This window comes from Peromyscus leucopus, chromosome 5 (genome assembly GCF_004664715.2).
Source record: "Peromyscus leucopus breed LL Stock chromosome 5, UCI_PerLeu_2.1, whole genome shotgun sequence".
NCBI lineage: Eukaryota > Metazoa > Chordata > Mammalia > Rodentia > Cricetidae > Peromyscus > Peromyscus leucopus.
The window spans coordinates 7,958,286-7,973,325 of NC_051067.1; the positions used below are offsets into that span (position 1 = coordinate 7,958,286).

Sequence of the window (15,040 nt, forward strand, 5' to 3'; positions counted from 1 at the left end):
GCTCTGCAGGTGCCACGCCAAAGAGGATCTCAGCCCAGCAGAGCTGGGCGTCCCTGGGAAGTGCAGTGGGTGGCTGGGTCCCCTGACTGCACATCCCCACTCCGGTTTCTGTCGACACCATCCGTAGATGTCATTTTAAGTCAGCACCAGAAAGCTGGGTGAGATGGCCGACCTGTAGTACCCGCTCTTGGAGGACTGGAAAGGGGGGGATCGCTACAGGTTTACGGCCAGCCTGGCTGTAGAGTGAGCCCCTACCCTGTCTCAGAACACAACAGAGCTGAACCTTCCCAGTGGCCGCTCCATTTGCTATGCAGGTATCTGCAAACACAAGTGTCTAGTCACGTCACAGAACTTGCCACAGAACTACATGTGCTATAGGTGCCCACCCCTCCCAAAGTCGAGTCAGGATCTTTGTTTTTATTTTAAAAGTGCTTCTGGATCAGAGCTTAAACAGCCATGCTTTGCTTCTACCTCCCATAAAATGTCTGTTCTTTGGCATTATGTTACTGTGCTGTGTGACCTCTGGTAAATGAATCAATCTCTCTGTTCTGGGCCTTCCTTAATAAGTGAGGCCATGGGGTCTACCCTTCTTCACAGATGGCTCTGAGGCTCAGTTAATTAATGCTTCGGATGCGCTTTGATCTGCCCTGATGAAAGGTGCTTCTGAAGAGCAAGGCAATAGCAACCTTTATTGGAGGTAATAATTTCACGCTCTTTCATATGGCTATTGGGAAATTCTTAATTGAAGCATAAAAGTAATTCTCATAAAAGAACATCTGTTATTACAAACTTATTTACATTTTTCATGGAGTAAAAGTTTTTAAAAATAATCAATGGGAAGCTTTTAAAGGGCGGAGTGCCAAGGGCTGCACATGTGCCGGCTTCCCTGGCCACATCTGTCAGGCAGACCTCGTCCACAGCCACCAGACAGCTGCCCTTGCTTTCATGGGAAGGAATGGGATTGTATCAGGCCAGCCAGTAAATCACAGGGGTTAAGAGGGGAAATAAAATGGCTTGTCTGTGGCATCCAGTGTCTCTGGCATAGAAGTCAAGGTGGAATGTAAGCACAGTGATGTGCTGGGGAGAACTTTCCCGGAGAGGCTGCTGATAGCCCCCCACCCCAGGTGCTGGCCTCCTCCTGCCGCCTCCCGGCTTTGTCTGGGGCCGGTGGAGATCCCATTCTTGTAACCCTGGTCTTGGTCACACCTTGCGCTGTTAGACACGTGGAAGGGACCCCTCTTGGGGCAGCACACGGGGACTCACTAGTTGGGGGTGGGGCTGCTCTACCCCTCCCTTAGATTTATGAGCATAGAAGGAAAGCTCATGCCTTTCAGACACCATTTATGGGTATTCACAGAGCTCCAGGCACTGCTAGCCGCTTTATCTCTACTGTTAAATCCACGCACCGGTCAAAGAGCGAACTTAGAGGTTAAGGCATGCACCTGAGGTCACACAGCTCACCCTTGGCAGAGCTGGAGTTTGCTGTCAAGCAGGCTGGACCCCTTGCATGCCGATATGTTTTCTGCATGCCCAGGACCCCTGCCCACATGCCCACTGTGTATTGCCTGGGCTGCCAGGGCACAGCAGTGTCCAGTACCCAGGCATGGCTTTAGAAAGAAAAAACAGAGCCCACCATGAAGTTCCCTGGCCTGCTTGGAAGGCTGGGAGGGAGAGGCTCTTCCCCTGCTGGCCTCTAGCTGTGATAAAGGAGCTGCTACCATCCTCTGAACATCTTGGATTTCAGTGCTCTTGGCTTCTCGGCAAGAAGTAGCCTGGGGCAGCTTCACAGGCAGCCACTCAAAGCCACAGAGAGTGGGAAAGTGGGAAAGCCCTGGGGACAGCAGCGTGGCACAGGAAACCTAATCCTAGCAGAAATGGTCATGTAGGTGGCAGCCATGTCCCCACAGTGCCCAGAACTCCCTACTTCTCCCTCCTCCAAGATACCTGTTTGGTCTCCTCTGTCTTTGAGATGTGGCTGATGACTTATATTTTGGGGGGTCTCCGATTGACCAGCTCCTCACAATGGCCCTTACACCCTTGGAGGTGATGAGACTTAGTGAGGCCCTTCTGAATCCAGCTTCCCATGGACCCAGTTGGGACAAGCATCCCATGTCTGTCTGACCTGATCCCTTTGCACTAGCCTAGGGAGACTGGGGCCAGATGTGAAGGAAGGGTGCTTCAGACATGGCAGTAGTGACCCACGGGGAGCTCACATGGCTAGTGTATGCCAGCAAGGCCCAAGACAGATAAAACAGGTCAGCTCTGCATGAGGAACTTGAGGTGCTATGAACACAAGCCACAGGTGAGCTTGGGGAAGTCTGGAAGGGAACCACAGGTGACCTTAGTGGCATCTCCTCATCTTCATCACACCTGAGGAAACCAGTGTCCCCATCCTGCTGCTCAAGAGCAGTCGAAGCCTGAATCTACCTCCAGAGCAGAAGCCCTGAACCCTCAAGTCTGTGTAGCTCGCCTGAGTTAGAGAAGAAGGCAGAGACCTGGCGAGACTGGAGTGGCCATTCAGATGGGAACTCAGGCAGTACTTGTACCAAGAAGTTCATGCTGTTTGTGCCAACAGCCAGACACACAGCCCTCAGTACAATGGGCACCATACACGAGTTGGCATCTCTCTGGCAAGCTGAGGCCAGCATTGTTTACAGTGTTTACAGTGACTATGATACCAACAGCGGTCATCCGGTCATAGCTGTCTGAGGGTTTGGGGTAGTATTTCACCACAGGAACCTTTAGGATGATCCTGGGAGACCAGTTATCTCTAATGGGTGCCTGGGCCACCCCCACCCCCGATGCACAACACATATTCTTGTGCTGCCCTCTGCCTTCATAGGCTGGGCAAGTCACGGAGACAGGGATCATTGTGCGGCCAAGAAGTCTGCAGCTCTCAGCTGCCTGCCTCTGCCCTGAGGTAGGCGTATAGTCAGATCACCTATGTGCTGTTGGAGGAGCTAGCCAAGGCACTGTGGCTACAGCTACCCTCACCTTTTGCAGGGATGGTGAATGCAATGTCAGCATCTCACACATCCACTATGTCCCCTGTGCTTCCTGCTGTCTCCCCATGGCCTCAGCAGGGCTGCTACTTGAGGGTGTGGCTTCCCAGGACACACAGGTTCACATGCACCAAGCAGCAGGAGGGTATGCTAGGGTGGCTGCTGCTGGTGTAAACCTCTTCGAGTCCTGCCCTGCTCCCTGCATGTAGAGCATGCTTCCCAAAGAGTGGCCGCAGACCTGAGGGAGGGAAAGCTCCAGGTGGAACCCAGCCAGGAGTACATGACAAGGTGTCCATGATGCCAGCACCAGCCACGGGTTCAGACAGGACACAGGAACAGGAAGGACCCTTCCTACAGCAGTAGTTACATGCCCCTTTCAAGGGCCACAGGAGAGAACTAGAAAGCACTTGAGGGTCTGTCAGTAAACACCGAACCAGTGAGGAGTGACCAGTAGTACACCTAGGAGACTGACCTTGCAATCAGGTAGTGGCTGGGACCTCAACATCTCTCTGCATCACAGCACTTCCACTTGGCATGCACCAGGTGGAGCCAAGGTTGAGCTGGAAGCCAAGCACCCCAGCTGGCAGAGCGCACACGGGGTCAGCTTGTGACCCAGCTAGGGAATTGTTGCAGGCAGTTCCTAGACCCTCCCGCTCTGTTCACCTGAGCAGGTATACAGACACAGGCAGGCAGCCTCACACGCAGAGAACATCTCCCCCCAGCTCTCAGTTCCCATCTCTCCAGGTCATGCCCATGCACTGAGGTCTGCCTGAGTTCACAGGGCCTGAGTGCAGGCTCCAACAGGACACAGGGACACACAGGAAGTTAGCTGTGGCCTGCACTGTTGGAACGGGCTCTCCACAACTGAAGGTCAAACTTGCCTCCTCCAGCGGTCCCACTCAGCATACCCTCTGTGCCCAGCTGACTCAGATCTGAGGCAGGCAGCCAGCCGCCATGGGTGCCTCGCTGTAGTCCCTATTTCTGCTCTGTCCCCGCCATCCTCCACCCTAGCTAGACCACCAGGGCCACTCACCACTCGGGGAGGAAACCAGACTGTCTCTGGAGCTCTGAGCTGTGCTGTGTAGATGGTCCCTGAGCCCTGTCACACATCACTATTTCCAGAGGCTGGGAAGATACCCTGAGGTGACACTTTGCCCTCTGAGAATGAGCTGCATTCCTGAAGTATGTGAAACTGCCCTGGTCTCCTAGGTGACAGCAGGTCACAAGAGAGCTTTTTCCTGTGGCCATGGGACACATTGAGCACAAACAGCTGTGGAGAATATGACTCACTAGGTGGGTTGGTGTCAGGGGCACACAGTGCAGAACAGGAGTGCTGTGAACACATTCTCATTTCAAGTGTGCAAGGCACCCCACCTAGCAGCAGTTACCCCCCCCCTCCCAGAGAGAACCAGTAGACTGCAGCGAACAGAAGCATGAACATGAAAGCTGCCCTAAAGCATTAGGTTATTTCCACCAGGTCAGGCCAGCCCCCGGCACTACCACCCCGCCCCTGCCCCGTGCACTGCAACTCCCATAGGTGCGTATGCAGTATTGACCAGGACAGCCTCAGGCACACAGGGACCCATCGGTGCTGAGCTTCCAAGTCCTGAGTTCATAGTCTAAGTTCCAAGCTCCGCATGACGTTTTCAGTAGAACCACACATCAGTGGCAGGATAGTACTGACTTGGAGACTTCAGTGATATCCTGAAGTCAAGAGGCTGCTTGGCCCAGAGTTCTGCTCTGCACGGTAGTGACTGCTGTGCCCTTTGCTGTGACATTAGCTGATACAGCTTGGAGATGGTCTCTGGACCAACAGCCCTTGGTGCCCTGAAACCCCTAAGAGTGCCATACAACTGGAGGCCAGAGCTACTCAGAGAACCCCTCGCCATGATGGGCTGACACTGACACTCAGCAGTGGGACTCTAATGGTGCTTCCAGGGACAATGGAAAAAAGTTTATGCACCTCCACCACTTCATGCACATTCAACTTCCTACTTCTTACTGGCCACCTTCTAGAATGTTCTCTGGGTCATGCCTCCCTGTGAAGATTACATCACATTCTTCCTGTGCCCACAGATGCCTGGTTATTGCCCGTTATCTTGTGAGTGGATGGTTCTGTCTGGATGATGATCTACAATAACCATACTTTTGGTTTTGGTTTTGCTGGTTAAGCACTCAGCAAGCAGGAGTAGAAGACACAGCCAGCAGTAGGTAGACAGCAAACATCCAGCCAGGTGCTTGCAACATCCAGCAGGAATCTACTCTAGAAGCCCCCGAGCAAGCAAATGTAACCGAGTTCATAGCAAGCAGCACAGATATCAAAGGAGTCAACAGTGATCTGCTGAGGAGCCACCAAAGCAGCCTAGCTGCAGCCCCCCACTGAGTCCAGAGTTCTGAGCAGTGTCCATGGGTGAGCTGGTGTCTCGTTCCCACCACGGCCATTTTTATAGCATGGGAACAGTAACCTCGGTCAGAAATGGTTTGGCTTCTGGTTGTGCTCAAGATCTCTGTGTTTTTAATGTCACTGGGCTGTTTGCTCTTTCTTCTTATGTCAGAGCCAGTCTTCCTCAGGACAAGGACACCTGAGATGACCATGCTCTGAGATGAGGGAGGTCACACGCTGGTCAAGAGTTCACTCCCAAGTGCAAACAGTACATGACAGTTCCTATTCAATAACACTCCTGCATGAACACCTCCAGTGCTCAGTAAACACCATCCCAGAGTGAGGACCCTGCAGGGCAAGCCTGAGGTGCAGGGCAAGCCTGGGGTGCAGGGCAAGCCTGAGGTGGGCTCACGGTGGATGCTCCGAGTGCTGACCACTATCTTCTCACCTACAGGAATGGGTTCCCGAAGCAGACAGCGGCCCAGCTCATTCTGAAGGCCATCTCCAATTACTTCGTGTCCACTATGTCCTCCTCCATCAAAACCGTGTACTTTGTGCTTTTTGACAGTGAGAGTATAGGCATCTATGTGCAGGAAATGGCCAAGCTGGATGCCAACTAGGCCAGCGACCCCTAGAGCCAGCACCGACCATGTCCCCTGCCTCCAACTGGAAAGAAAACAATCCCCTTTGCTCTACTGGGAGGTGGGACTCCTTTTGTTTTGTTTCGCTCATCTAGGGAAAATAAGGTTTTGGTTTCCAGTTTGATTGTTTTGGGCCTTCTAAGATGTTCTCTGTTAGCACTGATAGTCGGCATTGTCCCTGTTAAGCACTGCGCTCCAGACCGTGTCTGACTTAGTTAACCTAGGGGATTTTATAGTTTGACTTGAATGAAATCCCGATTAACACAGCAGTGGGGAGGACGGTCCTCTCCTGTGTCCCAGCAGCAGGAAGCCCATTTGTAACGTGTGTTGTGGTGCTTTACTGTATACCCAGTGGCGTTCTTTTTACTATAATGTTTTTTTCCCTCAAGAAAAATCATAAAATTTGCAACAGACCTAACTTTTGTTTACTTTTTGTCTTAATGATAGATTTGAAAATGAAAAATGTTAAAAACACAACTGAATCTGTTGTCCTTAATTATATTTGCAATTTGAAATTTGTGTGAATTGATTTAGTAAAATGTTAAACTGTTGTGACTGGCATGCTTTGCATTCTTGTGCCTGTGAGCCCCAGCCAGTCTCCTTAGGATGTGGGTCCCCCAGGCAGCCCGTAGCCCAGAAGGCCCCTCCCTAGCCCCTGTACCTTGGCCAGTGCGTTGGACATCTGCTGGCCCGAGGGGTGAGTAGAGAACTCATGTAGAAAGCTTCACATCTCCTGAGTGTGGTCGAGGTGTCAGCCCCATTTCACAGAAAAGGAAGGGAGTGTCCCCAAAGCCACGCAGACACAGTAAGTGGCAGCTACAGAGCCTATGGCCTCGGACTCTGGGCCAACTCCCTCCTACCCTTCTGGCCCCTTCTGTGGTTAGAACTGAAGCCTCAAGCCTTCTGCTGGTTTGCATTTGGTCACACCCCCTGCAGGAGGGTCCCCAAAGACATTCTGCCGCTCCCAAGGTCCCAGGATGTCCCACCACTCTAAGGTCTAAAATGCCTTAGCGAAACACAAGACACTTTCTGCTTCATGGGCGCTTGTGACTTAATCTTAATTTGCCTAAAAGCACAGATGATGTCTCACATTTCTTTTGGAAGTATCCGTCCAGAAGAGCAGGTAGAACCGTGAAGAAATATGAAGCACCCTACAGAGCGTGGATGTACCTAAGACCTCTTCTGCCAGGTGTGGTGGCGCATGCCTTGAATCACAGTGTTGGAGGCAAGGGCTGACAGAGCGCTGTGAATAGCGGCTAGCTGGGGCTGTACAGACTATGTCTCAAGAAAAGGGGAGTCTCACAGACAGCCTGAGCAGTAGACACATCCACTTCTAACTCAAACCCAAACAATACTTTCCCAACTCCACTCTTCAGAATCTTTTTTTTTTAACCAGATCGTTGCTGGGTTTAGATTGTCTCATCTCTTGGTTAGAATGGGACTTGGGTTGGCACTGATTTTCAAGGGGATGTATCTTAAAATAAGAGCTTGGACTTTCCAGAAGCCGCTCCATCCTCAAGAGCGTCAATCCTACGTGTAGCCGCTGCAGGGGCACAAGTAGAGACGCTGTTTGCCGGTAGTTTTGGCATCTGCTGTGTGCCGGGCACTGTCCTGAGTCCTTCATGGGCAACATTGCACATGCTGCTTGCTGTCACATCAGAAGGCGGGGCCTGCTGCTGGCCACTTCCCAGCTGGGAACACGGGCTGAGGGGCAGTGATTGGCCTGGGAGGCTGCTGTTCAGTGACAATGGGCCCTGACACCGATCACTCTGACAGTCCACCTGGCCTTGGTGCCAGCTCTAACTCAGAGAATGAAACCTCTTAGGCACTTACTGAAATGTCCAGAAGGAGCCAAGGTTTAAATGCCTTCTTTGAGACTTAGGTTTCTTAACCTTGGGAGCAATACCAACGAAGCCATGCGGAGTTTTTGAAGACCCTCCACTAGATGTCGCCCAAAGGATTGGGAAGGGACCAGAGAAAAGGGCAGGCAGTTTCTGTTCTTTATGGTAACGGCACAAAAGAATCCATTGCATTTAGCAAGGTTTGCCTGAATTAACAAAATCACCTAAGTGGTTCTAAAATTTGAATATCCAATGTACAATGATTCCTGGGATTGTGTACACTAAAGAAACTTCAGGGAAACGGGGAAGGTCTAGCTGGCCATCCGAGAGTCCTACCAGCTGTAAACCAGCTAGTTGGTTTCTAAAAATGGGTCAAAATGTGCTCTCTGCCACCAGCCTCTTGTTTGAAGGTGGGGGTGGGGGAGACTCGCTCCTTTTAAGAACTGCATCTAGTGGGCTGGCTAGATGGCTCCGCTGTTAAAGGCTAGGCTCACAACCAAAATACAAGAAATGTATCTACAAGGAACCTCTGAAAACACACATCTGCCTCCACTCAGAAGACCAAGCTTGAGTTAGTACAATGTGCATATAAATTACTGTGGGGGAGGGGACGTGTGCGGGCACTAGATGTGACCTGCAGCCCGGGCCATCCTGCCACGAGCTACAGGTAAGTGACAGTGAATGCCACAGAACAGAATCCCCATCTCCATCCAGACTTCAGGGCCATATACTCTTGTATTCGAACGTGGCCCCAGAAAATAAATTCGCCCCCTCACTTGCCCTTGGTGGTAGGAGGCCACCCTGAAAAATCCATGGTTTTCTCAGCAGCCTCTTCTAGGAGCCCTCAAATGACCCTTGGGGTCTAATAGATCCCACTGCTCCAACTGGGACTGAACTAACCATAACAGCAGTGGACATCCCTCCACACACATCCTGCTTCTCATGGCATGCCTGTGAGGACAATAAGGGTCTCTACAGGCACAGGGAAATAGAGGTGAAGCATATTCCCACAAGACCACATGGCTATGAAGGGAACTTGGATTTGAACCCAGCTCTGCCTGACTGTACCAGAGCTTCTCCAGGTGGACTCTCCATTGGTATCAGCCCATTATTTTGCTCTGCACTTAGGCATGGCTTCTTGTCTGTTCACTGGAAGGACCTGGGTGGTCGGCCTTGGGGCCGTAAACAGCCTGCTACATGGAAGATGAGTCAAATGTGTACTGAAGGAGCTGGAGAGATGCCCAGTGGTCGAGAACACTGGATGCTCTTCTAGTGGCCACTGGAAAGGACCTAGGTTTCGTCCCCAGCATCCACATGGCAGCTCACCACTGTCCATAACTCTAGTTCCAGAGGTACCAACACCCTACTGGCCTCTGGTACCAGGCACACATGGTTCCCAGACACATGCATGCAAAGCACCCATATATATAGAAAACTTTTAAAAATGTATATTTAAGCAAGCTAGTGCTTGACATGGATTTACTGAATACTTTCTATGATGGAGGCCTCTGCTGGGTGGCCTGTCACACAGGCAAGTCAGGCAGTGCCTCTGTCCAGCAATGCATATGAAGAAGTGAGCCTTGCTTTCTGATATGGGAGGCTCAAGAGAGTTTCTTGGAACATGTAACCTAGTCCTAGACTTGGTAGGAAAGGTTGGAATCTCTTGTCCAAGAGAGCAAAGTGGGACATGGGTAGCTTTCTCAGCTCCAGGCAGGAGGCACCCTGGGCCCCTCTGCTGAAGACCCAGACCTGTGCCTACTCCCAACATGGTAGCCACGCCTCCCCAACCTCTGCACCCTAGTCTCAGCATTTGACAAATTCCTTTCCATTCAGGGTCAGGTGACTGCTGGGTCACAGCTGCAGCCAGCCCTGACAGACAAATCAGCTTATATACTAAGGGGGTGGGGGGCACCATGGATACCAATCTCCCAGCTTCACCCAGAGCCTACACCTCCTGGTCCCAGGGCTCCTAGGCTGTCTGCTCGGCCTTCCTCAGAAGGTGGGGCCCAGCAAGCTTCTCCATTCCTTGTTTGCCATCCAGGCTGTTTGGCGGCCACCCCGGGGTCCTGGAGGCAAAGCCTGCCCCATATCCTCATTAGCAACCATGATGTTTAATTTTCCCTGAGGCACCGCTGGCCAACCTTATCTTAGAAGCTGGCCTTGGGGCCACCTTGCAGGGAGGGTACGATCTGCCTGAGGGTGCTGGGGCAGGAGGGGGCCTGACACCCCCCCTCAATGAGAAGAAAGGGACATGTTCAATGGCAAGGGGTGGGACCACCTTTCCTTGGGCTTTTCTTCTATGTATAACTTGACCTGTCATGTTTGCTTCTGGGGGCCCCTCATATCAAAATCATATCACATGACCCTCCCAACAGGTGAGGCAATACACTGCTCATTAATCCCAGGCCCCGACACCCCTTGCACTCCTGGCAAAGGCATGTAAATAGACTGGCCTCTCCCTGACCCCTGGAAAGCAACCCAGCAGGGGTGTACTGTCGGACTCAGGAACTGTTTCAGAAACACTGCTTCCCTCCACAGAAGACATGGCTCCTCTGCTGCCACTCAGCATCCCCATCCTATGCTCATGTGTGTGACGCCTACACATACTTGTGTACATACATACATAGGAGGTTCCGGAGCCTTCTGGTTGGTCAAGGACAGAATTGAGGGACATGCACACAACCATCTTTAGAGCAATTTAGAGCAGCGATTTCTGAGGTGCCCTCCTGGACCTGTTTTGCTCTGTGAATGGCCACAACTGTCTGCAGATTTGCCATCAGAATCCCTTGAAGAACTTCAAACAAGTCTCCTGAGACTCTCTGGGTCCCCAGCCCACAGCAGCCATATGTTATGATGACTCCCATGCGTATGATGTCAACCTGGCTATATTCTAGTGTATATACAGTAGGTCCCATGTGTCCTGGCCAAGAGGTCCTCTGATTGCCTTCCTGAGCAAAGGGAGGCTGCCCCAATGTCAGAGGTTAAAGGTCATTACTTGTCTTCAGGTTTACGTCTGTGCTATGAGGGGGGAAAGCATTCGGTACCAGAACGACGCTCTCCAAATCTGTACTGATTACAGAACACCACGGCTTAGAACGCGCAGAAAGCAGAAAGCCAGCGTGCCTTGCTGACAGGAGTCCTCTCTTCCCCTGAGCCCTTGGGCAGGTGACTTTTATCTCAGCACCATCAGATGATGTGTTGTCCCACACACACACTCCCAACACACCATAAAGGCTTAAGGGGCAAGAGATCCATTTCCTTCAGCCCCTCGCTGGTGGTACACTCCCAGCTGGCCATCATGGCTTGCCCCGCCAGACCCCAGATGAGACCCTCTGGAACATTTGCCTGTGCACCCCTGCCCAAGATGCCTGGGAAACTTAATATTGCTGCACTTTGAGACAACAAGGCTTCCTAAGCTTAGGAGAATAAATTAGAGTTGAGTTAAAGTAGGCTCAGCTGTGGCAGATGGGCAAATTGATTTGCTTCTCAGCTGGGAGATTAAATTCCACTACCCAAAAACGGCCGCAGGGTAATGAGCTGTCAGTCAAACGGTCCAAGGCAAGGCCCTTCGCATAATTGAAACCGAGCAGCTCCTCATTAGGTCCCACAGAGGTCTTGGCTATAAGGTCTCACCTTGAGGTCCTCTGGTTGCATACACTAAAGGAAACACCACAGGGACAAGTACCGTGTGAACTTAAGGACTTCCACTCAGTTCAAGTGTTTGTACTGTTTGCCCACTGTCCCTAAGAGTGCTCTAGGAGTTAATGATGGGCCAGTCCAAATGGATGAAAGGGTGCTAATGATTCTGTTGGCATCACATCCAAGGGACATCACTTCCCAAAGGCCAGCTCTGGAGCTCTCTTCTGCCTCCTCACGTGTCTCCAGTGCACAAACCATCATGTTCACTGGGCCCCTCCCAGCACACAGCACACATGTACACACGCTGCCACTGACATCCTCACAGGGTCCCAAGACAGGCTCAGTGTCTGTTTTATAATTACATAAACTGAGACCACAGAAGTAGGGAGCTGCCTTCACCTGAGGCCTACCAAGGAAAAGGGCTGCATCTCTCCTCATCTCTCTCCAGATCTCCCCCCACGTACCACTCTGTGCCTGACCTGACTCCAGAGGGGCCGCATGTCTTGCTCATCCAGCCTTTTGCATGCACCAGTTCTTCAAGGAATACCGTGACCTTTGCTTATTTATAGTCCTGCTCAAGCCTGCATGTCTCCACTCCTTGGACACTGCCTGCATCCTCCAGGAATGCTTCCCTTCTGGAAGGATGCCTTTTCTCGGTCCACCCTACACATCCACTGGCTGCCGCAGCCTGTTTGCCAGACAGCTGTCCCTTTCCTGTGCAGCTGCATCCTCCACTGGACTCTCAACTATGTCCACACACACGGTCCCCGACCTCTGTGGGCCACGCCTGGTACTAGGCTTTGGGGACACAATACTGAGTAAGCAAGGAGACTCTGCCCTCCACAAAGACAGGGCCCCCGCACATGACACGTCCTCCGTGCCTTGTCCAAAGGGCCTGAGCATGGTGGGGCTATATGAATCACTGCCAGTCTGCAAAAGCCAAGCAGTGGGCATCGAGCCTGCCTCAGAGAATGCCAGGGTAGCTTGGGTGAATGTGGACTCCCTCAGGCTTATACCTAAGGACATTCCTGACACTCCAGCCCAGTTCTGACACTCGAGCTTTAGCGCGGTCTGGTGGTGGAGGCTAGCCCTTCTGGCCATACTGCATGCTACAGCCTGGATCTCCCAGCCTCTGGTGCCTCTGCTTGATCTGGCCCCAGATTTGGAAAGGATTTGAGCACAACCCTAACAGGGAAGATGACAGGGAATGCTTGCAGAAGGGACTTGGCACCGTGGCAGCAGAGAGCCTTTGCTCATGTGCCAATGAGCTGGGCAGATCTATTTTACAAGACAGGGCCCCGGCCTCAGAGAGCTGTCCTTGCTGGGCAACTTGCAGCCTATCCTGGTGATTGTATACACGTTTGTGTCAGGAGGCTCTTCAGAGGTCATGGTGTGACAGGAGGGGCCAGTCCTGCAGCTTGCTTCACAGTACCTGGCTCCTTATATTTTTTTGTTTACTTTTGTTGTGTTCTGATTCCGTTTTTGTTTTCTCATCCAAAAGAGGGGCCTGTGGACCTCAGTATAGCACGACTGGCCAGGTAGGTCTCCACGTGCTCTTGGCAGGAAGTGTGTCCCACCTCTGCTTCCCTGACCATCGCACCACTGAGCACTGTCACCATGGCAGCAGGGCCTTTGAGAGCCCACCACAGGACTCGGTTGCCACCTCTGTTCCTAGGTTGGAAACATCAGCAGCCCAGGGACATGACTATAGACGGTGTGAACACTGTGTGTAGACAGAGGAGCCCACAGATAACACCACAGCCTCCTAACCAGTCTGCATGTCATTCCTTATATTTCTGTCTTCTAGGTAACGCATTTGGATCAGAGAGGTAAAATAATTTGTGCAGGCCATAGAGCAGGGACCTGGCCTAACCAGGATTCAAGGCAGAAATGACAAATTCTGAAATTCACTCTTGTTTGTTCTGAGACAATACGTTCCATTGGTCTTGAGAAGCTGGGATCCCATTTTACAGATGAGGACAAGTGAGGAGAAGGTGAGCTCAGTACCATGTCTGAGGCTGCAGAGCAAGTGAATAAGCACCATGGTCTGCACGCTCTGGGTCTCCTGGGTAGAGAGAGACAGGAACTGCCCCTGCGCTCTGCTCCTCCTCAGGTTGGGGATCTGGCTGGGGCCTTCCCGTAATTAGTAGACTCTTGTTAAGACCCAGTCGCGCCACACTTGGGCCAGCACTTGTTTTTGTTCCCATGTGGAGGCCCTCGCAGGAAGGCCAGACCCATGTGCGCAGCCCCATAAATCCAGCCGGCGTCGCTCATTACAACGTTCCGCTTCAGGACTCCGCCAGCCTCAGCCTGCGAGGGCTTCTCAGGCCATAGGGCCTCCCGGCAGCCAGGCCCAGCTCTCTGTGCTGCTCACAGGCTCAGACATGAGCTCATCCAGCACGCAGCGTGTGAGGAAGTGGCCGGGCGGCACTCTGGAAACACGGGGACAATGTGCCTATTAAGGCCCTTTCAGCTCCCGCCCCACAGAGCAGGACCACCCCACTCTGCACCCTGCCCGACTCAGGGTAGCGCTTCGGGAAGCCATTTCACTGAGATGCGCCCAGGGGTGTGGCCTGTGCTCTCAGCAAATGTCACAGGATGTCACTGAGAGTCAGAGACGACACAGTGGCAGAGATCAGGGCTCAGAGATGGAAAGCTTCCAAAGCTGCCCTGACTCTCGGGGGCCTGGCCCACTCAGCGGGTCAGCAGCTCCTCGAAGCCACCATCGCCATGGCTACAAACAGGAAGCTCTTTCCCACCTTGGCCTCTCCTCACCAGGGGACCCTGCAATAAACAGATGACTGGACAAGGACGCGTGTCTCCTCACCGGGAAGCCTGGGAAGGTGGATGGACACAGAGGAGCCCCAAGTAAGAGGGATGGTGTCCTGTGGCCTGGGGCCTCCAGTCCCCGTGTCCTGCCTTTGCTGCAGGGGAGGCCTGGCTGATCTTTCCGTTTGTGTTCCGAGGAACTCCTAGGAGAGTGAAGACCTAAGCAACCACTGTGAGGTTTTGTGAAAAGTCACCTCCCCTCTTGTGTAGGGTTGGTGGTCCAGGGCTGGTCACAAATGGCCTAGAAGTAAGAACTGCTTTCATGCCTTAATCACCACATGGGGTAGAAGCTGTGTGCTGGTCAGGGCTCACACCCAGACTAGCCATGACCAGGTTTGGGGGAGCAGCTACCTCATCCATGTGGTTATTCCCACCCTGGGCTAATTAGGAGCCACCTTTATTGTATGATGCTGAAGGGACTGAATGCTTCGGAGTCACTCTCCATGCGGCACTGTCACGGCTCAGAGCAGCCAAGCATATCCAGCTTGAAAACGAACATTCTAAAATAATTTTGGCTGATAGGGCAGAGGCTAATCACATGTGGTTAAATTTAAACTAATTAAGATTAAATGAAGCCACTAATTCATTTCCTCCCCCACGCTAGTCACATTTCAAGCATGTGATGGCCACGCAGAGTCGGTGGGTGCCACGGCTTGATGGCACTGAGGACAGAGCCTCTCTGGTATGACAGTTATACTGAACAGC

The 15,040-nt window shown here is 52.3% G+C and overlaps 1 protein-coding gene and 1 long non-coding RNA gene across 8 annotated transcripts in view; one reads left to right on the forward strand and one right to left on the reverse strand.

The window, feature by feature from the left end:
• LOC114688930 (core histone macro-H2A.1) overlaps positions 1–6,577 on the forward strand; it is a 64,309-nt gene extending 57,732 nt beyond the window's left edge. For 4 of the 5 annotated variants that reach the window (XM_028863402.1, XM_028863406.1, XM_028863405.1 and 1 more), the window contains exon 9: positions 5,840–6,577. In XM_028863402.1, coding sequence (XP_028719235.1) covers positions 5,840–6,005 — 166 coding nt within the window. In that variant the 3' untranslated portion in view covers positions 6,006–6,577. The remainder of the gene's footprint in view (positions 1–5,839) is intronic. The other variant, XM_037205690.1, reaches the window with a different exon arrangement.
• Positions 1–15,040, reverse strand: part of LOC119087992 — a 94,803-nt gene that overhangs the window by 19,166 nt on the left and 60,597 nt on the right. The window lies entirely within an intron of this gene.